The 25,668-nt window shown below is 44.7% G+C and overlaps 1 protein-coding gene across 1 annotated transcript in view; it reads left to right on the top strand.

Moving 5' to 3' along the window:
• Positions 1-25,668, top strand: part of SMS (spermine synthase) — a 49,120-nt gene that overhangs the window by 512 nt on the left and 22,940 nt on the right. Inside the window, exons 2-4 of the mRNA XM_018043925.1 lie at positions 19,770-19,890; positions 23,340-23,430; positions 23,982-24,046. Coding sequence (XP_017899414.1) covers positions 19,770-19,890; positions 23,340-23,430; positions 23,982-24,046 — 277 coding nt within the window. The remainder of the gene's footprint in view (positions 1-19,769; positions 19,891-23,339; positions 23,431-23,981; positions 24,047-25,668) is intronic.

Below are 25,668 nucleotides of genomic sequence, written 5' to 3'. Positions count from 1 at the left end.
CGCGCTCCTCCTCCCGCCGCGCTCGGTCCCGGCGGGAGCGCGGGGCCCGGAGGGGCCGCGCCGGCTCCCTCCTCGACTCGGACCGAGCCGCCTTCCGGGGCCCGGGTCGTCCACCCGCGTCCCACGAGGGATCGGCCGTCCTCGTGGGGGTCCCCGCGCGGGAGGAAGACTCCGGTGGGGGGGGGAACGGGCTGTTCCCCGTTCCCCGTTCCCAGTTCCCTGAGGCGGGTAAATTCCCCGGGGGCGGGGGCTCCCCTCGTGGGAGCCGGCCTGGGGCAGGACCGCGCTGGGCTCGCAGAATTCTCAGACAACTGCGTAGGAGACAGATTCCCCCGGAAAGGAACGGGTCAGGGGAAAAGGAAACGATGATTATATTATTATTGGGCGGGGAGGGGGGGTTGAGGTCCGGGCGCGGGAACTGTTAAGTCTCCGGATCAGGGAGGCTTCGTAGACCGCGAGCCGTTCAGGACAGAGGGCTGGGAAAGTCCGGACCGACTGCAGGAATCGTGGAGACGAAGGGTATTCTGCACGCCCTTTCCTGGCGCTTCTAACAGGGGGTGGGGGGGATGGGTAGGACTGCTGGTCTTTTTTCTGGTGGCTTTTAAACCTGCGAGTGCCGCAGACTTGAATCTGCGCTTCCCGTCCGCCCCACTTGGAGGTCTCACCCAGGTCTTGCTTTTTCACTGTCTTCCTCCTTATTGGCTAGAGCCACCTTTTCTGTTACTGTTACAAACATTACTTTCACACTTTCTCTCCTCCAGCCCAAGCCCCCCCCCTTTTTTTTAACTTCTGAGTACTCACTCAGCATTCTCCCTATGTAAACGTTTCCAAAGGCATAAGATGAGAGGGAAAAAATAAGACTTTAGGGACAGAAGGAAGACCTACGTTTGCGTCGCGTCTTGACTGGCTCTGGTTGTGACTTTCTCAACCTTTCTGAGCCTTGTGGTAACAATGGAGGACAGTGCACACTTCGTAGGGCTCCCCTGCTCCGGACTCGTCAATGGAGTTTCTGTAAAACACTGCAAGGTTGTTAACAACCTTGGGTGTTATTTGGGTGGTGGGGAAGTGAGAAGGAGAAAAAAGCATTTCTTAGTTCGCTCCTTTCTGGTGTGGGGCTGGAGATGCCTGGGGAGAATCAGGAGAGGAAATGGTGATTGCAGATAGCTAAAAAGGTTTTGTTGAGTAATTAGCCTGCTAGCTTTAGGGCTTAGTGAAGCTTCTAGCATACACAACTTAGAGGTGAGGAGAGTGAGGCTTGGGGAAGAAATAGTGGTTCAAGATCACTCAGTTGAGTTTTGGTGACAAGCATGTATGAACACTCACCTTTTCTCATTGAACGTGGGTTTTCTAGGCTGTCAGGAGGGTAACGATGAGGCTGGAAGATTTGGCACTTCCCTCAATCTAAGTGCCCTTGCTTGAAGCCTTAAACACTTTTCAGCTTAATTCAGGCCGTTCCCAATGGCCTTCTGTGTTCCTTTGTAGAAGCCAGAGGAAAAACGAGAGAACTTGTACATTTGGGGCAGTCACTGGCTAGAGAGGGAGAGAGAACTCTGGACCTGCAGTTTGGAAGGGAGCAGGAGAAAGAAGCTGGCAGGTTCGAAGTTGGTGAGCTGGGGAAGTAGTATCTAAATAATTTAGTTGTGTCCAGAGAAAATTAAAAAAAAAAAAAAAGACTGAGAATTCCCAGCCAGTTACTCTTAATTTCCAGATTGTTAATCTTCAAGATGAAAAAGTTTTGATGGCAAGGTGAAGAAAAAGAGATACTAAGGGGACATGTGAGTATGCTTCTGTGTTAGATCTTGAGTCCCTGCAGAACTGTTTTGGGAGAAGGAAAACCCTGATTCTTATTGTATTCCCCCATCACTTGATTTTGGGGGGAGTCATGTCACTCTTGGTGTCCTTAGGTATCCACCCTTGTAAAATAAAGGGATCTGGCTAAACTAGGATCAAAGTTTTTGGTTCTCAATAAGGGGCACTTGGTGAGAAGTCTACCACCTGTGAGGTCTCCAAAAACATTTATTTTAATTGATAATAATGAGTCAAAAGACATTACTCTTGGCATGTGAGTATTGGATGTGACTCAAGGGTGAGTCAAATGCCTGTAGAGCCTGGAATCATGTTCTTCTTCCCGTTTGTCAGTAATTCTTCCTAGTGCTCCAGTTCCATGATGTGATTTTACTGGAATTAAACTTGAACCACTTAGTTATTTTACTTTGTTGCGATTCTGTATAACAGTTACCACTGCAAGCCAGCTAGTGCCCAGCAGCCACTGGGCCATTGCAGGCAATTATAGGTTGGGCCTGGCTGTGCCTGTTTAGTTCTGGTTGATGAGGTAACTCAGGAAATTTTAATTTCTGCTGAAAAAAAAAAATCTCATCTTTGATCTTGTAAGTGAAGTATTCGACTGTGAAGACCCTTGAGCCCAGAAAACACTTTGTGATTTCTCAGCCTGAGGCTAACAAGAATAAACACGTCCCACATTGGTATAGCTTAAGCATCTCTGGGCAGGTGGAGGACACGTGGTTCGTTTACATCAGGCAGCCAGCAAGTGTGCTTTATAGATAGAGGAGAGTGAGGTGCGCGTGACTTCTGCCTGCCCTGGCAAGGTAGCAGTCTTCTTTTTCATGTCCATTTCATCCCTGGGCTGTGGGAGTATCTTTGGAAGCTGACCTTCATGGTCTGGGATGCAGACCTGTTGGTTCTGATACATGATAGATGTTTGAGAAGTACTGGTTAAATACAATACCTGATTGGTGTTATGTTAAAGGTGGAAAGCTAGTTCAAGTCCACTAGAGGAAAACCAGGCACACGTTTACCTTTAGAATGTGGAGAATGGGTCCGGAGTGGAGAAATGTGGCCAATGATATTGGGTCCGCCTTTTGGACCACTGATCTATAGTTTAGGTAGGGAAACAAAGTGACTTGTGTCCTTCAAATGAACAAATTAGTTTCATAACAACAACCTTATTTAATAAATTAAGAACATGGATGTTCGCTGATGGCTTCATGGTTAGGATTCTGGGCTTTCAACTGTCATGGCTTGGGTTCAATCCCTGGTTAGGGCCTGAGATCATCCTGCAAGCGGGTGCCACTGCCAAAAACAAACACAAAAACAACATAAGTCTCCCTGGGAATTAAGGGCTTAGCCAAAAAAGGTGTAGGGTAGGGGTTCTTTAATCGTATCACCTTTAACCCTCATTGGGAAAGCCTGTGGAACGCTTCTCAGTATAAGAATTTTAAATGTGTAAAATAACCCATTTTTTTTTAAAGAACATCTTCAAAATAAACCCTCTAATATGTGGCATAGTAAATAGTAATATATGCTTCTTTAGTAACGCATTAAAACATAGTCTAGCTTCGGGCCTCATAATTTCCATAATTTTGAAGTAGAGCCATGAAAATTGGTATTTCAGCTATTATTTGATAAACAAAAACTGTGCTTCTGTTGTGACAATGGCCAGGTAGTTGGTAATGTGTGGTTTTACAAGCAGCAATGAATAAAATGTTAAGTTTCAGTTAGTGAAAATAAGGCTGTATATTTTTCTCATCTATGTTCACAGCGCCTCTGATTTGTGTCCAGTGGCCCTTAGGGAGTCCATCAACCCATAGATCCTAGGAGCTCGAGAGAGGACTGGGACTGTCATTTCTCTATATTGTTCCTTTTGGGAGGAGGTTAGGACTTCCCTGGTAGCTCAGACAGTAAAGCGTCTGCCTACAATGCAGAAGACCTGGGTTTGATCCTCTGGAGAAAAAAATGGCACCCCACTCCAGTATTCTTGCCTGGAAAATCCCATGGGCAGAGGAGCATGGTAGGCTACAGTTCATGGGGTCGCAAAGAGTCGGACAAGACTGAGCCACTTCACTTCCACTGAGGCCAAAGCTGTAAGCAAATGTCCCTGCTTCTTCAAAACATCTTTTTGAAAACATGAAAGCCAGTGTTTACTAGTTGTCTCCTGGGCTAGGCACTGCCTGAAGCTCAGAAGACATTATTTTATGTAATCCTCACAACAGCCCTATATGGTGGGTTCTCTTATCCCCATTTTAAAGGTGAACACATAAGCACATTGAAGTTTTTCTCTTCAGTGGGGTAGCTGTGATTCACAGCCCTGTCTCTCTGATTCCAAGGCCTTTTTGTTCATTCCACAACTGTGAAGCCTTCTCAGTGGCCATGTCCCCTGCTGCACCCTCCACCAATTTATCGCTATGTTCCCTCCGCTTGGTCAGGTGCTGTCGGCATCCAGGAGGCCGAGGATGCTGCTAAACATTGACACAGTACTGACAAGCCATCATACCTGTGGTGCTGAGGTAGAGGAATCCCCAGTGTAAGTTCTAACCAAGCTATAATCTGGGTGGCAAATCATTAGCCAAATTTCCCTGGTCTTTTTTTGGAAGTCTCCGTGGTGCGGGCGGGGTGGAGGATGGGCCTTACCTTCCCCTGAGGTTTGTACTGAGGTCGATTAGCGCTGCCTACCCAGCAAAGCCTGTGGCTTCAGGTGACCCTCCCTCCCTGAGTTCCTGAACCATCGATCTCTCCATCAAGCTCCTGTTCTTGTATGTGTTTACTGAGCTGCTTTCTGGTGGAAACATATCATCTTTGTGTATTTTCAGTAGCTATTACTATAAGCATAAAAGTTGTCAGTTTTGATTGCATCTAGCTTTTTTGTTCTTTTGTTCAAGAGTAGAAAAAGCTTTCTCCCTTTCCCTTCAGCATTATCATTATCTTTGTCCCATTACACTTTATCCACCACCATGACACCACCCACACCCACACCCCTGATTTAACAATAAAACTTGGGGCGGCTGCTGAGTGGGCAAAAGGCATTCACAGGCCCCACGCTAGACTGACATGAATCACAGTCTTTGAGGGCTGGTTAGTACCTGGAATTTACATTTTTAACCAGCTTTCCTCCCAGCACTTCTGATGGTGATTAAGTATGAGAAACACCACACAGTAATAGGATCCTCATTAAAAACAAAAATCCCCTTGTACCAGAAACCGTGCCCATCCACGTCTTTTAAGTCCTGTGGCTTGTACCTGCTACCCTCTCAAATTCCGTGCTCACCTTTTCCCTGGCTACTGTTCATGGACACAATCTCTCAACTTGTCTCCCTTGTTGGGGAAGGGCTCAATCGATAGATCCCTGCCCCCTTTCCCATTTCAAAGCCTTCCTGTGACGACTCATCATGCTACAGAATGACTTGAGACTCCTTATCAGCACTTGCAGGGTCCGTGAAGGTCCATTTCTACCCATTCTGTATCCTCACCCAACACACTCTGGAGTCTCACACTCCTTGTGCTTCCACATAGCACCTGGACTTAGAATTAATTTTCCAGCAGCCCCAGGGAAGGTATTTTTTGTGTTACGTAGGTATTCTCTCATACCTTAATTGCCTTTGAAAATGTTTTCTAGTCTGCCTGGGGAGGTCCCTTCTTGGAGTCAGCCTACGTTTGGCATGCTCTTCGCTCCCAACTCTGCAAGACTCTTAAGAGCTCTCTGATCGTGCTCTGTTTGACCCCAGGCTGAATAATTGCACATTGCTCGGAATTCATCTTGTGAGCTTGCCATTTAAAAATTGTGTAAACCTTAATGGTTTTTTCAAGTATAGTTCTGAAACTATACCCATATCTTTAAGCCTATAGAGGTAGCATATGGTAAAATTGTTAATACTTTTGCTTTATATCAAAAATCCTCACCTCATTCTTACTTGGTAGTTCTCTGGTTGTCTTAGATGCTTTGGAAAGGATGATAGCTATTTAAGAAATTGACTCTATAATCCAGGTATTAGGAATAATCCCCACCCCAGCTAACAAGAGGTATTTTTTTCAAGTAATCTGAAGCTCTGCAGGTGATGGTTTCTTAAAAAGTGTTTTCCAGTTTAATAATCAACTGGTAGATGGTTTGTCTTGTGGGTTTTTTGTTTTATTTTTGTGGGGGAAAGCTGGTTTCATTTTGCAGTGGAGGAGTTAGCAGTTTGAAATGTTCTTTGTCTCCTATTTTTTTTTTTTTTTGGCTGCCATATGCAGCATGTGGAGTCTTAGTTTCCTGACTGGGGATCGAACCCCCACCCCCTGCAGTGGAAGTGCAGGGTCTTAAGCATTGGCCTGCCAGGGAAGTCCCTCTTAATTGTATAATGCAAATGGTTTTATTTGAAGGCCTTCCCTACCTTCTTGGGAGGTAGACTGAAGTGCTGTGGTCTCTCAAAACTTTGAATAGTTAGAGCTTTGGGTATTGAACTTGGGACCATGGAAAGATTTGTAATTATGGACTTTGTAATTTGAATTGAGACCACCGTGGTTATAGTAACCCTTGGCAGGTAAGGATTAGTTTGAAAGTTACTGGATTGTGGTTGAGCATCTGTTTAGAAACGTGTTCAAGAAAGCTATTATTGAGTTTAGTTTTTGGAGTTACGCATATTCTGGGCATTTTAATCCACCATTTCACTGCAGTTGTAACCTAAACCTGCTGGTGTGCGCTGTGGCTCCAACCACCATTTCATGGTAGTTTAATTACAGGCTCAGTTCTTTTGAAAAGTCGGGAAACCTCCTCAATTGAATTCTGCAAACCAAGTATGTAAACCATTGCACAAATGCTCTTTTAAACCCTTACAGCTAGGCACTTTTCCAGACCCCGGGAAAAGACAACTCTGCAGCCCTAAGTTGTGGTGGGCTTGCATTTCGTTAAACTGACAATGTCGCTTATGTTCTGGAAAGAGCCCCTGAACTAGTGGCTGTACTTGTGATGAAAGATATTTATGCACTAAGTTGCAAAGTCAAAAGGAGCTGGTAAGATCCAGTAGCATATTCTGGGATCCTGAGCTGACTTGACCCTCTGGGTAGTTTCCTATGTACCTTAATTTCACCCTTTGCATAAAGGCACCAATGATACCAGAATCCCACACGTTGTGTTGTTGGGTGGGATGTCCAATAAAATATTTGGAAGAGTGTCAAGCGATACATAAAACACTTCACACCAATTGCAATACTTAGCGCTGAGCACTTTGAAATTCTGCCAGTGGGTAAAGATGATCAGTTATAAAGAGGTGTGAATTTCACTTACTGAAAGATAAGGAAAGTTTTGCTGGCAAAAAAAAGAGGCAGAAAATAAAGGGTTGGCATGTGATTGGAAGGTTGGTCTGCTTAAAGGACCACTCTAAGTTACTAAAGCAGAAGTTTAAGAAGACATTTTGATTTTTAAGATAACACTTCCATGGGTTTCTGTTGCATGACTCTCTTTTCCCTTGGAGTGGAAATTTCTCCTGTGAGACACCTGAGCAGTTTCTAGGCTACTGTTACATTTAACACCAAATTCAGATCACAGTGGTCAAGCAGTACTGATAAGATAATGGGCATTCTGAATTTCTAGAAAATATTAGAAGAGATCTCAAACTGGGTTCACCATGGGGCCCTTTCTCTTTTTTTACTGAGGTGCATTGTATTCACAGCGTCATAATGGACAGCGTCATAATTCGATATGTGTATATATTGCAAAATGAGCACTGCAGTAAGTCTAGTTAACATCTGGCACCATACATAAGTTGAAAATTAGTTTTTTCTCTGGTGAGAACTTTAACATCTCTTCTTAGTAACTTGCAAATATGCAGTATGGTGTTAACTATAGTCACCAATGCATAGTCACCATGCTGTGTATTACATCCTGTGACTGACTTACGGGACCCCTTTTCTTAGAACCAGTGCTGTGGATCACACTTGGGAAAACAGTAGGGGTTTAACACTGAATTTTTGAACTGTTTGATGCTGTAGCTAAGCGGCCCAGTTAGTTCTGGGGTTGTAGGAAGTCGTGGGCCTGTCAGTCCAAGTGTTTGATGTTCTAAATGGGGTCTGTCTAGGTCGGAGAGAAAAAGAGCTTAACACCAACTTTTCTGTTTGGAATATGATAGGTCATTTAAAAAGAAACCATTTTGTGGATGTTAAATTGTTAATAGAGTTCGCATGTGTATTATTTTTCTTTGCATAGAGGGTATGGCTTTCCTTGAAGAAACTGCAGAAGCTGTTCAAGTATTGGTTTATACATTTGTCTTTTTAGGTGTTTTCATTTTAAGTTATGTGCTCATTTTAGACTACCTACAGGGTGTAGGGAAATGGGGAAAAACCCAGATCTCTGATCTTACGACAAGTAGGTAACCACTGTTGATGTGTTGGTATGTGAGACAAATGGCTTATTCTCGTCCTATATATAACTAAAGGAGACAAAACTGTGCTGAGATTAAAAGCACTGGATCTTTGGAGCCCAGTTGCTTGACTTTGGATCCTAGCTTTACCACTTAACTTATTAGCTCTGTCACCGTGAGTACATCTCGATGCCTTGGCCTTGTTGAGCTGGCTGCACTTTCAGTACTTAGCAGACATTCTTGTCTCCTTACTGATAGCATTCTGTCCATTAATGTTAAGTATGATGCTGGTTGTAGGTTTTTTTGTAGATAACTCCTTATCAAGTTGTGGACGTGCCCCTCTGTTCTTATTTTCTGGGAGCTTTTATTTTGAATGGGTGTTGAAGTATATCAAATACTTTTCCTCATCAATTAATACGATGTGTTTTTATTTTCTTTCCTAATTTATTAATATGGTATGTCAGATTGATTTTTTTTAAAGTATTGAACTTGTATACCTGGAGTAAATCACATTTGGTCATGGTACATAATAATTTTCCTGTATTGCTAAATTAATTAAGGATTTAAAGAATTTGTTAAAGATTTTTGTGTTTCTATTCACGAGGGGTCTGGTCTGTAGGTTTCTCTTTTGGAGCTAACTTTGTCTTGTTTTGCTGTTAGGGTAATGGCTTCATAAAATGAATTTGGAAGTGTTCTCTCCTTTTTTATTTTCTGTAAGAGATTACGTAGAATTGCTGTTTAATTCTTTAAATGTGTGGTAGAATTCTCTAGTGAAACTATCTGGGCCTCAAGATTTCTTTTATTTGGAATTTTAAAATTTCAAGTTCAATTTCCTAAGTTATAGGGCTGTTCAGATTACCTGTTTCATACTGGCGGGTTGTGGTTTGTGTTTTTTGAGGAATTAGTTCATTTCCTTAAATTGTCAAATTTATGTGTATACAGTTGTTTGTAGGATTCCCTTATTATCCTTTTGGTATTTGCAGCATTTGGAATGATAGTTCTTTGGTTCCTAATACTGGTAATCTGTATCTTTTTTTTTTTTCATCAGTCTTGCTAGAGTTTGTCAATTTTATTGACCTTTGCAAAGAAACAGTTTTTTGCTTCACTGATTTCTCTATGGTTTTTTGCTTTCAGTTTCATCGATTTCTGCTGTTATCCTGTTCCCTTCCTCTCCTTGCTTTGGGTTTTTTATTTATTTTTAACTAAAGGATAATATTGTGTTGGTTTCTGTCATACGTCAACATGGTTGCTTTGGGTTTCTTTTTCACTTTTTCCAAGTCCTTGAAGTGGGAGCATAGCTTCATGAGTTGAGACTTTAAAATGAAGGCTGATACTTTAAAATATTCTTAACTCTCTAGTGTGAGGCTATTCCTAATAGTTACTAATGTAACTTTTATGTTTTCCTTAAAATGCAGGGTTCTTAGTTATGCAGGTTATTAGCTGTTATTTTTTTCCATATTTAGTAAGTTGCTAAGCTAAATGTAGAAAATGTTCCTTGGATTATTCCAGTCTCGAATTCTAGAATGTCACTTCTGGAAATTCAGCTTGCTGAATTACAGCTGAACATCCCTGTGCTTGTTGTTTAAGAATTTAGAATTGGAAAAGATCTCAGACTTGGGGTCAGCAAACTAAGGGCCTTGGACCAAATCCTGCCCTTCTGGCATCTTTTTGTACCGTCCTCCAGCTAAGAATGATTTCTGCGTTTTTACTTTTTTTTTTTTTTTTTTAATTTCCAGCAATGCTGCAGAGGCTTATGGGATCTTAGTTCCCAAACCAGGGACTGAACCCAGGCCTTTGGTAGTGAAAATGCCTAGTCCTAACCACTGGACTACCGGGGAGTTCCCGCTGCCTTTTTAAAGGGCAGTAATTCAGTTGCATACAAACGTTTGTGACAGGACCCAACTCAGCCTGCGAAGCCTGTGGTCATTTCTGTGTGGCCCTTCACAAAGCAAGCCTGCTCACCGCTGCCTTTAGATATCTAAGCCAGCTTCAGAGCCGTCTGGAAAATGTGCAAGTACAGGTCCCAGGTGCCTCGCCATCTGTCGTAGCACATGCCCCTCCCTGTGCCCTCTGTCTTTGTTGCTGTGCCATTCTCCAGCCGCATTCACTTTGCAGGCACCCCCTGGGCCCTTCTGAGGTGGGCAGACTTGGGTGTCGACTTGGCTGAGTCTGGCCTAGCCAAAGCCAGAGCAAAGGAGGGTGCCTGGGCTGCCTCGGGGCATTTCTGACATGAATGTGATTTTTGACATCCGAGTTCACAAAGTCCAAACTGCTTTATCTCCGGAAATCGTATTTCATGGTTGATTTGCAGCCTAGCGTAAAAACTCTGGCAGAAACCGTAGCATTTTTTTAATAGCAACATACATGTTTTTCATAATAGGTCTGAGCTGGGAGAGAGCCTGCCCACCTAAAGTTAGCGGGAAGAAAGCTGGATATTCATATTGTTTAAGTGAAACTTATTTCATCCTTCCTGGACTTAAAAAAAAAATCCTACCTTTTCTACTCTGGGAAAGAAATCTTGTTCTCCTTTGGAGTGGAGTCGAAGGCCCTGCCTCCTTGGGTCAGCCTGTCGGGTGCCCTCCCCCTGCCGCTCTGGGAGATGGGGGGAGGTGGCAGGTGGTGGCTGGACCCCTCTCCATGCCCCGTGGTGGACAGCATTATTGAACTAAAGTGTCATAGGAGCAGCTCGGTCGTCCTGGGCCAGGCGCCTCAGGTCTTCTGTCCTCTAACCTCAGACCCTGTCCTTCCCCTCTTGGCACCTGCTTGTCCTTTTGGGGGTGCTGCTGGGCCTGCTTTAGCTCCCTTGAATGTCCCCTTCCTGTCTATCAGGGTGAGCCTGACCCTGCGAGAGGGTTTATTGTGCCCGTGACCTCTTCTCCGTGTCCTCTGACCTGGTGATCTTCCTTTAGTCTCCTCCACGGACCTCCGGGCCGGTTGCCTTCTTTTGCCCCTGAAAGCCAGAGTCATGGTGTTTCTCCAGCGGCTCCCAGGAGAGGGCAAGTGGCTTGATGTTCAGCGCCTTGTGGCCACGAACAAAAACTGTCAGCTCCGCCCCCCCCCCACCAAAAGAAAGCCAGGCTTTTGCCTAGTCTCCCTTTTCTTTGCTTCATTTTATAACTCTTGGTTTTAGCCTCCCACGTGGGCTAAGTCAGGATGTGAGGACTGGAGAGTCCCCCCTCCCTTTGCCCACTGAGCCTTGCGGGTGGTGGCTGTACTTTGAAAAGTCTCCTAGTCTTCAGGGAAATGGCCGTACCAGGAAGAAGAGCTACACTATGGTGGTATTAGTGTTCTGGTTCCAGAGTGTAGAGGGATGACAGTTGTGTCTCATAGATTACTCTTTTTTAAATCCTCCTCTAGTTTCCTAAGGAGATTGTTTCTAAGTTGCTGTTATTTTAAAGTAGAGCCAGGAAAAAAAAAATAAAGTAGAGCCAGGCTCCTGCCACTTCCCCAGTAGGTGTTGGGGGCCCACATGACTGTGGGAAATGCCCTTTTCACTGCTCCTGCGGTGGGAAAGGGGAGGCCGGGTGGCAAGGCAATTAGCAATGTGTTGACAGTATCCTGAGTGCACCACAGTGTGAGTTTTAAGAAATAGTCATTGTGGCTGGTACTGTAAACAGTCCCATATGGTTTTCCTTAACATACGTTTGCATGAAAAGAGCTAGGGTGTTATTTCTGTGTTGTATGGCTGTCAATTCAACTTCAATAGGTCGTTTGGTTTAATTTTTTCCTGATTTAGTTTTTCTTCTCTGTGCATGTCAGAAACTGTGCTCTGAAAATATGCCCAAAGTGTTGATGTCATTGTTCCTTTCAGAATTCTGCAGCCCCACCCTGATGCTGGGATTTATTTATTTATTTTTATTGAGGCAGTTGTAATTGACATAACATTTCAGGTAATGATTCAATAAGTGGAAATGTTGCAAAATGATAGCCCAGTGTCTGCTTAACATCTGTAAGCACATGTAATTACAAATTACTTCCCTTGTGATGAGAACTTTTCAGGTCCACTCTCCCAGCAGCTTTCAAATACACAATACAGTATCCATAACTAGCTTCAATGCTGTGATCGCACCCAAGGCACTGCCAAGGGCTGCAGACATGTGTTAGTGGCAGGAAACCATCTCCAAGGCCTCAGACAGCATCTACATGAGGCAGCCCTTCAAGCACACGCTCAATGATGAGGCTGGTGATTGGTGGGGATGGGTACAGAAGACCACCCCTTGCGACCCCTTTGGACTGGTGCCTGTTTTTCTTTTTTTTTTTTTTCTCCTTTGGCTGAGTGGCTTGCAGGATCTTCATTCCCTGACCAGGGATTGATCCAGCACTCCCTGTAGTGGAAGCTTGAAGTCTTAACCACTGGACCACCAGGGAAGTCTCTGGGGCCTGTCTTATGGTTGATCGAAGGGTAGAAACTAGCTTCTGGAAGTTTGTTGCTTTGATTACCCCCCCCCCCCCGCCCCGCCGGTAACTGAGAGTATAAAAGTGCCATTTGTTTGTTTGAATGTTTTTGGACCACTTTACTGAGAGAGATGACTCATACAGTTGCTTAATTAAAGTTCAGTGGTTTTTATTATATTCCAAGTTGTGCGACCATAACCACAATTTTACAACATTCTTGTCACTCCAGAAAGAAACCCTGTGCCCCTTTGCCATCGCTCTGTTCATTCCTTGTAGATCCCTATATCCCAGGCCTGGCAGCCACTAATTTGCTTTTTGTCTCTAGGGATTTGCTTTTGCTGGCCATTTCATATAAATGGAATCATACAATGTGTGGTCCTTTGTACCTGGCCTCTTCCGCTTAGCATGTGTTGTAGCTTATGTCAATATCACATTCCTTCCATGGCAAAATAATTGTCCATGGTGTAGATAGTATCATACTTTGCTTATTCATTTATAACTTGATGGGCTGTTGGGTGTTTTCACTTTTTGACTGTGAGTCATGCTGCTTTGAACATTCCTGTTGGCGTGGGTTTTGTGTGATGAGATTAATCATCCTGCAGCTGTTATAAACGGGGACTATATGACCAAGTTGTTGAACCTGAGACAGACTGAGGAAGCACCTGCTTGACCTTCACTTTAATCCCTGGAAATGAATTAGGTTTTTGAATGTCTGAGAAGTCTTCTGATACACAGACCTGTTGTTAAAATTAAATTTTTTAAAAATAATAATTTTAAATTTAAGTGTGTTTTGATAAACTATGAAGACATCTGTTTATCGTTTAATTTCAGTAATGTGGCCTTGTTGCTTCTGCCTCACAATATTCTTTTTTTTAAAAATCTAGCATACTCAGTGTGCGTTCAAAGGATGTTGTTCTTGAACCCTTAGGCTGTCAGCTGGGGTGGAACGGGGCCCATGAGGAATGCTTATGCTATTTTGTTGTTCTCAGAGTGGTTATGCCAGTGGGGTTGGTAACTCTGGAAGATTTTTTTTAAACATGATATATTTTACATAGAGTAAACTCGAGTGTACAGTTCTGAGTTGTAACCAAAGCATACGGTCCTGTGAACACACCACTGTGAAGATGAGGATACCTGGGAAGACTTTTAAAGCAGATACTCGACTGATTTCCAACTGTATTCGGAGTCCCTTTTCCTTTGCTTCCTCTTTTAGGGGTCTATCAGGAAGACCAGAAAGCTGGTAAACTGCACAACCCACGCCTGGCTCTTAGGTTCTCTGACACATCAGAGTCTCCGGTTTGGGGGAAAGGGATTCTCTCTCTGCCTTTGTGCTTCCTCTTGTGGGGAGCTGCAAACAGATCTGCCAACAGCTTCAGGGCCATCCTCCCACAGAGAGAGTGCAGATGTCTGAAAAGAGGAGGCGGGAGTAGGGGTGGGCTGTCTGACCTGGATGTGTGTGGAGGAGGTTGATCAGAGGGCGCCCGGTACCAAGTATCAGGGAGGGCAGGGAGCTCTGGAAATTCCAGAGTCGGGGGAGTGGGAGGTGGAAAGGAAGGAGGCTGGGTTTGGGGCCTCAGCCCTTGGGCATGGTGCAACCATGGAAATAATTAACAACCTCTTGGAGCTTAAATTACTCGAGCTTCATGGGAGAGACCTAGGAGACAATAAAATTGGGGGGCGGGACGGTCCTAATTTTTATAAGCCAGGTGCTGCTTAAATGTGGGCGAGCAGAAAGGAACGCAGCCTAATTATGCAGAGGGGACTAGTGGGGTTGTGGCAGGGTGGTGGTCCCACAGAGGCAGAGACTGGGTGTTGTGTAGCTTAAAGCCCTCACACCTGAGGTCCAGAATTTTCTTAGGTGAAGTATTTGAAGTCAGAAAAAACTTAAAGGTGCAAGTCACGGTCACGGGGTAGAGTCCAGAGTTTTTCTGAACGTGTGACAATTGCTTATTTTCTGAGGCCAGCCTCTCTAATGTAATTTGCTTAGTTAAGGAGGTTACCGTATCTTAGCCTCTTAAAGCTGAAGAAGTGGAAATCTAACCAGGGCATATTTCCCTGCCTTTTTGCCAGGGCACCAAGTGTCATAGGATTTCATTGGCAGGACTCTCTCTTCTATTTGGGCTAGTAAGCTTGGCTGATGTAAGTACATGGCTGATGTACTTAACTTATGTCCATAGGGCTGCCCACCTTATGGATCAATGATTAAACGGCAGTGCCTAATTTTGAGGGATTGAACATTGGTGCAGGCTCCTTATAGGGACCCTGTAGGGGTCCTCCTGTAGGGGACCTTATAGGGACCCTCATTTCCTCATTTGAAGAAATGAGGTGAAGTAAGTGAGGGCTGTAAGTGAGGAAGGTAAATATGACATGAGGTGAACAGTGGACAGTGGTCACTAGTTAAACGTCATTCTTGCTTGGGCAGAGTTTTCTAAGAACTTGTGCCAAACAACATTTTTATTAGCCTAGTTTGGACTACCATGCAATCCATTTGAAGTAAGTGAGGGCTGTCCTGACCAGTGAGTTTGAGTGGTGCAGAGAGGCTCTGGTGGGGGACTTGGGGGAGAAGCTGGGGGTCTCTTCAGGCAATCTTAAGTGGCAGGGTTATTAACTATTGGTGGGAAGGAGTAGGGAAGTCTGAGCCAGGTTTTGATTCCAGACTTGAGATCAGGACAGTGTGGTGAGCATTAGGGCGGGAAGAAGGTTCCAGCTGGATATACAGATTTGGGATTTGGCCGGGGTAAGAGGAGTGAGGTTCATTCTCCCGAGAGAGGCCTGCCTATAAATGGGTCTCTGGGACAAAATGAGGCAGGGAGATGAAACCTTGTCTTCCCTGGCCTTCTTTTGATAGTGGTGTATTTAATTTGGACCAGACCTCCAAGTTGATTCCTCTTAAGTTCTTGTTGAATAAACACAGACAAAGTGGGCAGTGGTCTGGAAATGAGGACATTGAGTTGCCTGTTGGACAAAGGACACATTTTGCCCTGGGACAGGTCGCTGTGTTGCTGAGCACTGTGGAAGGCTCTGTCTGAGTGCTTCACTAGTTAAACGTCATTCTTGCTCGGGCAGAGTTTTCTAAGAACTTGTGCCAAACATTTTTATTAGCCTAGTTTGGATTACCATGTCGACTTGAATCCGGCGTGCTTATATTTCTTTTATCATTGAATCTATTTTCACATTTTCTGATTTGTAGGCATTTATGACATTGCTATCTTGCATTCCCAAATTTGGGTAATCATTCACATCATATTTTCAACCCAAGTTGAGTAACTCTGTTACAGCAAGTACATTTTGTTTGGTCATGTTACATGTTCCTTACTAGACAGGCATAGAGGTTGAAATTGGATAATTAATTGCAGAGCAGTGGCTCTAGCTATAACTGGTGGCTATAGCTAGCAGGGAGTTTGGACTTTTTTCTATTTCTATCGATATAACCTTTTGGTGACTTGAGTGTGATTAGTTTGGAGATGGAGTTTGGTTTTCTTTTTTGTATTTAGTGGTTTAGATCAGTGGTTCTCAAACATGGCTGCATATTGGAATTTCCCAGGGAGCTTTAAAAATGTGATGCCTGGGTCCCACCCTCAAAGTTGTCTATAACTGGTGTAGGATGTGGCATCAGAAGTTTTATAGTTCCGCAGGTGGTTATAATGCACAGCTAGGATTATGAAAACTGCTGGTCTGGGTGTTCCAACAAGATACAAAAATAGGATGATTAATTTAGCCAAATGAATTTTTCATTTGACTCACAAAACATTTATTGAGCACTTGGGATCAAGATGACCAAGAAGGCCACCTCGTTAAGGCTTTTGGAATTCATTTCTTTGACTTCCAGTTTTCATTTTAAAAACTTGGCTCTGGAAAAGAGATCCTAGGTAGGTGTTTCAGCTCTAGCTCTGCTTTCTGGAGTCTTCTCCAAGGGCCGGGAGCAGCTTGGCTGACAAGGGAGCACCCAGGTCTGGAGGAAGGTGAATATGACATGAGGTGAACAGTGGACAAAATGGCGTGATCCCTGTGTCCCTGGCAAGGCTGGCACACTTGATGGCCACAGGAGCTAGGCGGCGGTGATCGCCGGAAAGGTCATTCAGACCTAGGGTATTTCTACTGAATTGGGAAATAAGCCCACAGTATAGACATACAAGAACACTAAATTGGATTTCTTTTGTAATGTGTTTTCTTCAATTTGCAACCTGGCTGGAGGTTAGCCCCTTTGCCTTTCTGCTAGGATGGTCGCCACGCTGGGCTTGGCTAGCAGTCAAGGGCTTTGTGTGTACCAGACAAAGACACCCCCTTTTCCTACCCAAGGGATAGAGTGTGCTCCAGCTCAGCCCCGGGGCTCTGGTTCAGCACACAGCCTGGCCAGTGACCCACGGGGTGGCCCTGCCGGCGCTGCCCCCTCCACCATCATGGGGGTTTGTGTTCAGTTGTGGAATGTGCCAACTGAACTTGGGCCTGAGGCCATTTGCAGGGAGTGATGATTTGTTTTATACACTTTCAAAACAGAAAACATCTGTTCTGGCCAAGGAGGGATTGAATAATTGCATAGTGGCTTTCCTAGTCACAGTTCAAGTACTGCCGGGTGCACTTGTCTTCACCGCCCCACAGCTCGGTCACTTCCACGGTGGCCTGACCCCCCACCCCTGGCTTCTCAGACCCAAAAAGAACGAGATCACATGTTTGTATCAAGTTTGACATTGAAATTTTTTCCCCCCCAGAGGCCAAATTCAGTCTTAAAACCATGGCTCTGGGGGATAAAATTCAAGCTTCCCCCTTTTAACTTCCTAAAACCACTTTCAGAATAGCAAAGCCATCTAGATTATTTTTTGTCAAATGAGTTTCCCAAACATAGAGTTTTGCTGGGAATGAGGGAGCCTTACCTGGGACAGGAGGTCGCCTCTCGCATTGGGCAGTGATTGTGCTCGGGTGGGACAGTGGTGTGGATGCCCCTCCAGGGGTCGCTTCCTGATGTGGGACTCAAGGCCCCTTCCTGAAGAGGCCTCAGGTCATTTGGCTGAGCACAGGGCTCGGCTAACCCCATACTCCCTGACCCGACCCTGGGCCCCATGGCCTGCCAGGCGGCACCGTCTGAAAGCAGGGGGCCCCTCCCTTTGGGGTGAGCTCCTGTTGGTATTTTTTTATGAGGGGTTTGAAGTCCTTTTGCTGTGCCCACTTGCTCCTCTCACACTTGGTGGTATCATACAGGTTTCTGGGCGGGGAATGCTTGTCTCTGCCTACACACGGCATGCTATGTAGGCATACACACAGCCTGTCGTTCAGTTTTGTTCTAAATGTTGTCCGTGAGGTTTGGCAGTGCTACCCTAATTGCTCTGTGTTTGGAAATGGAGAAGATGAACGAAATCACTCCTTCCCTGCCATCTTTGCCACTGCATTTGCTTTTGTTTTTTTAAGCAAAGTTAAAATCTATATTTTGGTGGGTGTATTAGTCAGCCAGGGCTGTTGTAACAAAGTACTACAAACTGGTGACTTCAAGCTGCTGTTGCTGCTGCTAAGTTGCTTCAGTCGTGTCCGACTCTGTGCGACCCCATAGATGGCAGCCCACTAGGCACCCCCATCCCTGGGATTCTCTAGGCAAGAATACTGGAGTGGATTGCCATTTCCTTCTCCAAGAAGCCTATTCTCTCCTAGTTTTGGAGGCTAGAGTCTGAAAGCAGAGCATCAGCAGGGCCACGCTGCCCTAAGGGGTCTAGGGCAAGTCCTCACTGGCCTCTTCCAACTTCTGGTGGCTCTGCATGTTCTTGGCTGGTGGCCATCACATGCCAGTCTCTCCCTGTCTTCACCTGTTCCTGCTCCTCCTTCCTATGTCTTCCAGGCTTCAGTCTCTGATAAGAACTTACTGGAATTAGGACCTACCTGAATACTCGAAGATAATCCATCTCGGCATCTTTAAATTAACTACTACATCTGCAAAAACCCTTTTCCAGATCAGGTTGCACTCCCAAGTTCTGAGGGTTAGAATGTGGCCATATATTTTGGCGGGGGTGGGGGGGGGGTCACTCTTCTACCCTCAACAGTGGGAATAGATGAAATCGTCTGGCTTTCAAACTCCAGTTAACTTACATGTTACAAATGTCTGCATAGGCCAGAATAGGACATATCTGCTGCCCAGTGTGGGCTCTGAACCTAGTTTGTAGCCCTCATTCCGGTGTTCCAAATGTCATTGGAGATCAACTCTGTAGATTGAAGGAATTCTTCCAGTCCATTTTGGCACTCCTTAGTTTATGGAAGGAATTCTAGTGTAATTTTCTTGTGAAACCACACTGCGGTCAACTGTGGATCTTCCATTTTTTGTTTTTTTTTGTTTTTGTTTTTTTCTTTTTGCCCTTGGTTTAAGCACAGGGTGCTTTGTTTTGACGCTTCTCAGCCTGCCCTCTTTTCCTTCATGTGGAAAAAGCATCAGCCTGTGGTGGGTTCATGGGACACTACAGAGTAACTCCTTTTGTCTCACTGTGGTTCTTTATCTTAACCTTCTCAAGGAATGAGTACTTTGGCAGATACAACTAGAGAATTAATTGCATTTTGCTTTTCATCTAAGTATCATACTGTTAGATGTTCTTGAAGATTCTGGATGCAAGTAAACCTGCAGAGGTTAATGCAGTTTCTATAACCTTGATCTCAGTCCTTGACTTGAGCTCCACTTTGGTGGGGGTTGGGGGGTAGCTGGTGGGATGGGAGAGAGGGGCATCAGAATGCCTAGCAAGTTGTAGCATATTGAATTTTTCAGTTTCTGCCAATTAAAAGTAGGTTACTGAGTGGTGCAATTTCTTTTGTTTTTCCCCAATAATAAAAAACAAGGCATCCTTATTGCAGAACACCTGGAATACAGAGTCCAAAGTTTTGAAGTCATTTATGATACCCATCAACAGTGGATGGAAACCCTTTTCTAGTACTCTAGATCCTCATTAAGTTATTTCATCTAAAGTGGAATGTCTTTTATCGTGTTTTTATTTGATTTCTGGCTAGGCTGAACATTTTGTTATGCTGTTTCTAGTTGGCTGAATTATCCGTCTGCATTTTTGGCACAGTTCTTCTGTGGTTGGTGTTGCCATTCTTACTGTGTTACCTGGTAATCTGCAGCCTCGCCCTATAGTGTTGAGAAAGTTCTAGCTCATGACAAAGGGGATAAGTGATGTCCATAGCTCTGTTCAGGGTTTCTCAAAAGTTCATTCATCAAACTGTGCTTTGCTTCTCAGTGTTTCATCTGACCATCTTGCCTTTCCCCCTGTTCTCCAGCTGATGGTGAGACCATTCTGAAAGGCCTCCAGTCCATTTTCCAGGAGCAGGGGATGACGGAGTCAGTGCACACCTGGCAGGACCATGGCTATTTAGCGACGTACATAAACAAAAATGGCAGGTGAGGTGACCGTGAGTGCTCCTATTCGGATCTGAGCGCTTCAGCTCTATGTGTATGTAAAGAGTGGTGGGGGGGGGGGCATCCAGAATTTTTTTCCTTTCCTCCTTTGGCATCTTTGAGGAGGGGACTAGAATCCAGTGCTTCTAGCTGCGCAGTAGAATCATGTCACAGAATCCCACGTCTAGGCACTCCCCCCAGAGATTAAGGCCACTGAGGGTTGCTGTTTCTCTAAAGACCCTCAGGTGATTCTGTGTGCCCAAGACTCAGAAGCCTCGGGCAGCATAAGCAGTGTGAACTGGCAGGCAGTGATCCAGATGTGCTGTGCTGCACTCGAATGGTTGCTGCTGCAGCAGGTCTGGGGCCACACCCCATCCTCTCGGAGGATGTTGATACTGTGGGTCAGTTGACCCCACTGTGAGTAGCACTGTAATAAGTGGTTATCAGTTAATGCAGACTGTAGTCAAATGCAGGATGACAATGTCTGCAAAGAGCTTGATAGGAAGCTAGGGGCCTCCAGGAGTTTAAGATTTTGGGTTTTGTTTTCTCCTTAAGACTTTATAGATGATCTATCTAGACTTTTTCTCTGATCAGTATGGAAATGAAAGTCAACCTGAGACTAGGGAAGGAAACCTAAATTAAGAAATGACTGAGAACAGGGGACTTCCTGGTGGTCCAGTGGTTGGGACACTGCTCCCCATGTGGGGCTGCCTGGGTTCCATCCCTGGTCGGGTGGCTGGATCCTGCATGCTGCACCTAAGAGCCTGTACAGCCAAGTGCAAAAGAAAAAAGAAATGACTGATACCAGAAGATACTGGTGCACTGAGTTCTCTGTATTTCCCTAAGTCTATGTAGTATCTTCTAGAGTCTAAAACTGTTAAGAGTCTTAGTAATTTGCACTATTAATTTTAAAACGTGAACTCCTGTGTATTTTTGATGGCTTTCGTTCTTTTCTCCCAATGGAAACTAAGTCCTAGAGTTCCACAACGTTTCATTAATGTCCCACATTCTCCCCCTTGTTTTTCTAATTAAAAGAACCCCCCGCTCCCATCTTAGGCTCAAAAGACAATGTTGTGAGGTGAAGGAAACTTGTACTTTTGAGCCCACCTCCCCTTGTCTTATTCTTTTTGCAAGTCTATGTAGTTCTTCCCTGTGAACATATCTACACCTCTCAAAGAAACCCTAACCCCAGTGCCCTCAAGCCCAAATCTGTATTTCTGACTGCATAGCAAACCCCCATGTATGCATGGAATAGATCCCTCCAATGTATCTAAAGTGATTTCCTCTCAAGGGTCACCCAGACCCTCCACTGTTTCCGTCCTCGCCCAGTTACTGGCAAGTCTCCTGGAAACAGAGGTCTGCAGCTGGCCTTACAGCTTCTGGCCTCTCTTCTCCTTTCTCTCTGCCCCCTCTCTCCCTGTCCTAGGTGTGGTCCATAACTTGGGGACCACAGCAAATCAGACCTTGCTTCTCTGCCACCTTGTAGGTTCTTCCTCTAATCCAGCTGAAGCCTTGAAGCTCTTGTTGTGTAGTCGCTCAGTTGTGTGCCTCTTTGCAACCCCACGGACTGAAGTCCACCAGGCTCCTCTGTCCATGAAATTTCTGAGGCAAGAATACTGGAGTGGGTTGCCATTTCCTTCTCCAGGGCATCTTCCCAGCCCGGGGATGGAACCCACATCTCCTACATTGGCAAGCGGATTCTTTTCTGCGAAGCCACCAGGGAAGCCCCTTGCATCTATCTCCTACCACCTCCTAAGGACCTTTGGGGCTGGACAGGGCCAACCATTCTACTTCAGTTCTTGAATCTTCTACCCTAGACACCAATCCCAGTTTTCTAGAAGACTTAGAATTCTTCCTGGAAAGGAGTTTTTGAGTGATAAGAGCTGTTGGAAATGGCTTCTGAAAACAAAAGAAAATTAACATGTTTAGTTTACTTTTTTCCTTGGCCTTGCCATGCAGCTTGGTGGCTCTTAGTTCCCTGACCAGGGATGGACCCCGGGCCCCCTGCAGTGGAAGCACAGAGTCCCAGCCACTAGACCATCAGGGAAGTCACTAACGTGCTTAGTTTAAAGACTTGTTTCCACAGTGGTCTTCCTTTTCTCTCACTTGCTCACCTGGGACCCATCTCCATGCTGCCTAAGATCTTGGTCCTCAGTCACCTTATTTTTGGTCTCCATTCCCCCCCACCCCGCCCCCTTGCAACTTTTCCTCCTTCATTATTTTTGCTTTTAATCAGATGAGGTCAGTGCTTGTCCCCACCTTCTGGCATTCTCTGTTTTCCTGCGGTTCTCTGGTGGAAGATTCTTTGCTAGAACCACCTAGCTGGTTAAGAGGTGGCACTTCTCTATCATTCTTTGGCCCCTAGCTCCTCTCCTTTGTGTGGCAGATTGGGGTGGGGGGTGATTAGCTAGTTCAGGAGTACATGAGTTAGTGGTGTCCCTGGCCTGAACTTGATTTTGAGGCCATTTAAGGGCTGAAGGTGAAAATTAACTAGTTGTATTTATCTTTTTTAATCCAAGCACACTGCTTGTATTCTCTGAACAGAATTCTTCATCTTATTTAGTATTATTATTCAAATGTTTCTTTAACCACACCTTATAGTGAGATAAGTGATTTTAGAACTTCCCTGATAGTTCTATAGCTAAGACTCCTTGCTTCCAATGCAGGGAGCCCGATTTGATCACTAGTCAGGGAACTAGATCCCTCATGCCCCAACTAAGACTGGTGTAGCCAAATAAATATTTAAAAAAAGAAGTGATTTTATATCAGATGTGCACATACATATCTGCATATATACAAATATACATGTCTAATTGAAGGAAAAGTTTCTTCAGATAATTCTTATGCATGTGTGATACACTATTTTTATTTCATAAAAAAGCTGGTCAGACACAGTGAATTAGAGGTTAAAGCTTTTCCTGTAAGGAGCTCCTTTTCTTTTCCTAAACAACTCTTTAAAAATGTAAGAAGCATATTTGATCTGCATGCTTTACAAAACATGCCAAAAGCTGGATCTGACTTGCAGGCCGCTAACTCAATGAATGTAGCCACCACCTGCCTGCAGTCAGAAAAACACGGCTCTGTTTTGAACTCCGAGGGAAATTGGGAGAACCGAGTTTGCTCTGCCCCACCCTCCCATCCTTTTAAGGAGGGATCAGTCACTGCTGAGGAACCTTCTTAAAAATGAGATTCACAGGACTTCCTGCTGAATCACTTTCTGGGCCAAATAACCTGTTTGAAAACCTTAGCACTTGATGATTCTGTCTAAAATCTTGCCTAAATGATTGGCCTCCCTGCCCCCATGAAGAGGCTCTAATAAGAAAGCCACAGGGTTAATTATGTTATTTAGGGGAAAAAAGAGCAGTGGTTTTGCCTTTTAACTGGGTTGGTGCCTTTTTTCTTTGAGTGCCATGATACAGTTCCTAACCTTACAATTATGCTCTCCTCTGTAGCTTTGCCAATTTGAGAATTTACCCGCATGGATTGGTGTTGCTGGATCTTCAGAGCTACGACGGCGATGCACAAGGCAAAGAAGTCGATAGTGTCAGTTTTCCACTTTTATTTACTCAAGTATTTAAGGATCACAAAAACAGCTCAGTTCAATGATAAAATCATTTTCACCTAATTGCTGACTTCCCAGTTAATTTTAAACTTGGCTGCCTTCAGATAAATGATTTTAGAAGAAAAATAATTGTTCCTCAAGTGATTTTTAGTAACCTGGTTCTCATCTTTCCCTTGACCATTTGAATAGTGAGTAATGACTTGACTTTGCACCGGAGGGAATGTAAACCTTTAACCAGGATATTATAGCTGCAATATCCTTGAGCCTTCCCCTTTCCTATTACTTAGGATATCTTTTGATACTCTTGATACCATAGGCTGAAGTGAGATTGGCAGTGGGAGGGGTAGATGGCAGGGGAGTATGGAGTTGGGCCAGGCCCGCAGGCTGCTGGAGAGCTAGGGGAGGACAATTACATCTGGACACCTGCCAGAGTAACAGCTCTGTCAACATGACCTTCACCTCCTGGTCTGTAATATAGCTCTCTACTCAGCTTATTTGATAAGCCCATTGATTTCTTTTCTTGTAATTGCAGCTTTTGAACAAAGTAGAAGAAAGAATGAAAGAATTGAGTCAGGACAGTACTGAGCGGGTAAAGCGGTAAGTCCACTCCTGAACGTTCTTTTATATTTGGTTCATTGATAAAATGGGCTTCCTTGGTGGCTCAGATGATAAAGAATCTGCCTGCTAATGCAGGAGATATGAATTTGATCCCTGGGTGGGAAGATCCCCTGGAGAAGGGCATGACAGCCTACTCCAGTATTCTTGCCTGGAGAATCCTGTGGACAGAGGAGCCTGGCAGGCTACAGTATATGAGGTCGCAGAGAGTTGTACACAACTGAGTGAGTAAACAACAATAAAAACAATCAATAAAATAATCGCAATGGTGGTAGCAGTGTCTATGTAAGATGTGGAAGAGATCAGTCAACTTCTGTGTGAGTGTGAGTGTGTCTGTGTGTGTGTAAGGAATGTACAGTGATCCCAAGGGGTGAAACTGTAACACAGAGAATCAGATGGGGCTGGCACCTCAAAGAGGAGCTAGAAAACTGCTCCTCAACTGTGTCCAGTTGACAGAAAAAAATCATCTATCTTTCCTCAGAGTTCTGGGCCCCACAGTATAATTAAGCAGTTTTAAGAGATTTTGACAGGGTGGGATGATAGAAAATTTGCCTCAGTGCTTTCAGGTAGGATGATATTGACATTGCAAGACCATCAGAGCCAACCTACCTTGAGCACCCCCAGTGGGTTTGTTGCAGGAAGGTGGACTCCTTCCAGGGCCCAAAACTGGGCTCTTGTCTAACACTTGGAAATGAATTGTCCGAGGAGACACATGTGCTGACAAAGCAAGAGGTTTTATTGGGAAAGGGCACCCGGGTGGAGAGCAGTAGGGTAAGGGAACCCAGGAGAACTGCTCTGCCTGGTGGCTCACAGTCTCGGGATTTATGGTGATGGGATTAGTTTCCGGGTGGTCTTTGGCCACTCATTCTTTTTTTTTTTTTAATATGTCTTTATTTGGCTGAGCCAGGTCTCAGTTGCAGCATGTGGGATCTAGTTCCCTGACCAGGAACCGAACCCTGGTCCTCAGCATTAGGAGCACACAGTCTCAGCCACTGGACCACCAGGGAAGTCCCTGGCCACTCATTCTAATTCAGAGTCTTTCCTGGTGGCACACGCATCACTCAGCCAAGATGGATGCTAGCAAGAGGGATTCTGGGAAGTGGACGGACACGCGGTGTCAAAAGACCTTTCCCAAACTCTTCCGGTTGGTGGTGACTTATTAGTTCCGTATTCCTTATCAGGATCTCCTGTCATAAAACAACTCATGCAAATGGTTACTATGGTGCCTGGCCCAGGTGGGCGGTTTCAATCAGTGTGCTTCCCCTAACAGGTTCTTTTCAGTTGATGATGAAGACCATTAAGCTTTTGTTGAGTGCAGCTACTATGCCACCTGTGTCTGTTTAAAACTAAGTTAATAAAAAAAAATTCATTTCCTTACCTCTTGTCACTAGCTAATGGCTAGTGACTGCCCTATTGGACAACACATGTTGGACAGCACAGACGTATGTACTATTGGTGTCAGATGTTAGAAGAGCTTTGATAGAAGTAAAGTTTTGGCATTCTTTGGGAGGGGTAGAGTCTGGCAGGTCCTGGGAATTAAGAATGTGAATTAATCATGGCTGCACAATAAGTTATTCTGAGCGGTTTGGCCTTGCTCTGCCTGG

This window comes from Capra hircus (assembly GCF_001704415.2).
Source record: "Capra hircus breed San Clemente chromosome X unlocalized genomic scaffold, ASM170441v1, whole genome shotgun sequence".
Lineage (NCBI taxonomy): Eukaryota > Metazoa > Chordata > Mammalia > Artiodactyla > Bovidae > Capra > Capra hircus.
This window is presented reverse-complemented; position numbering and strand designations above follow the sequence as displayed.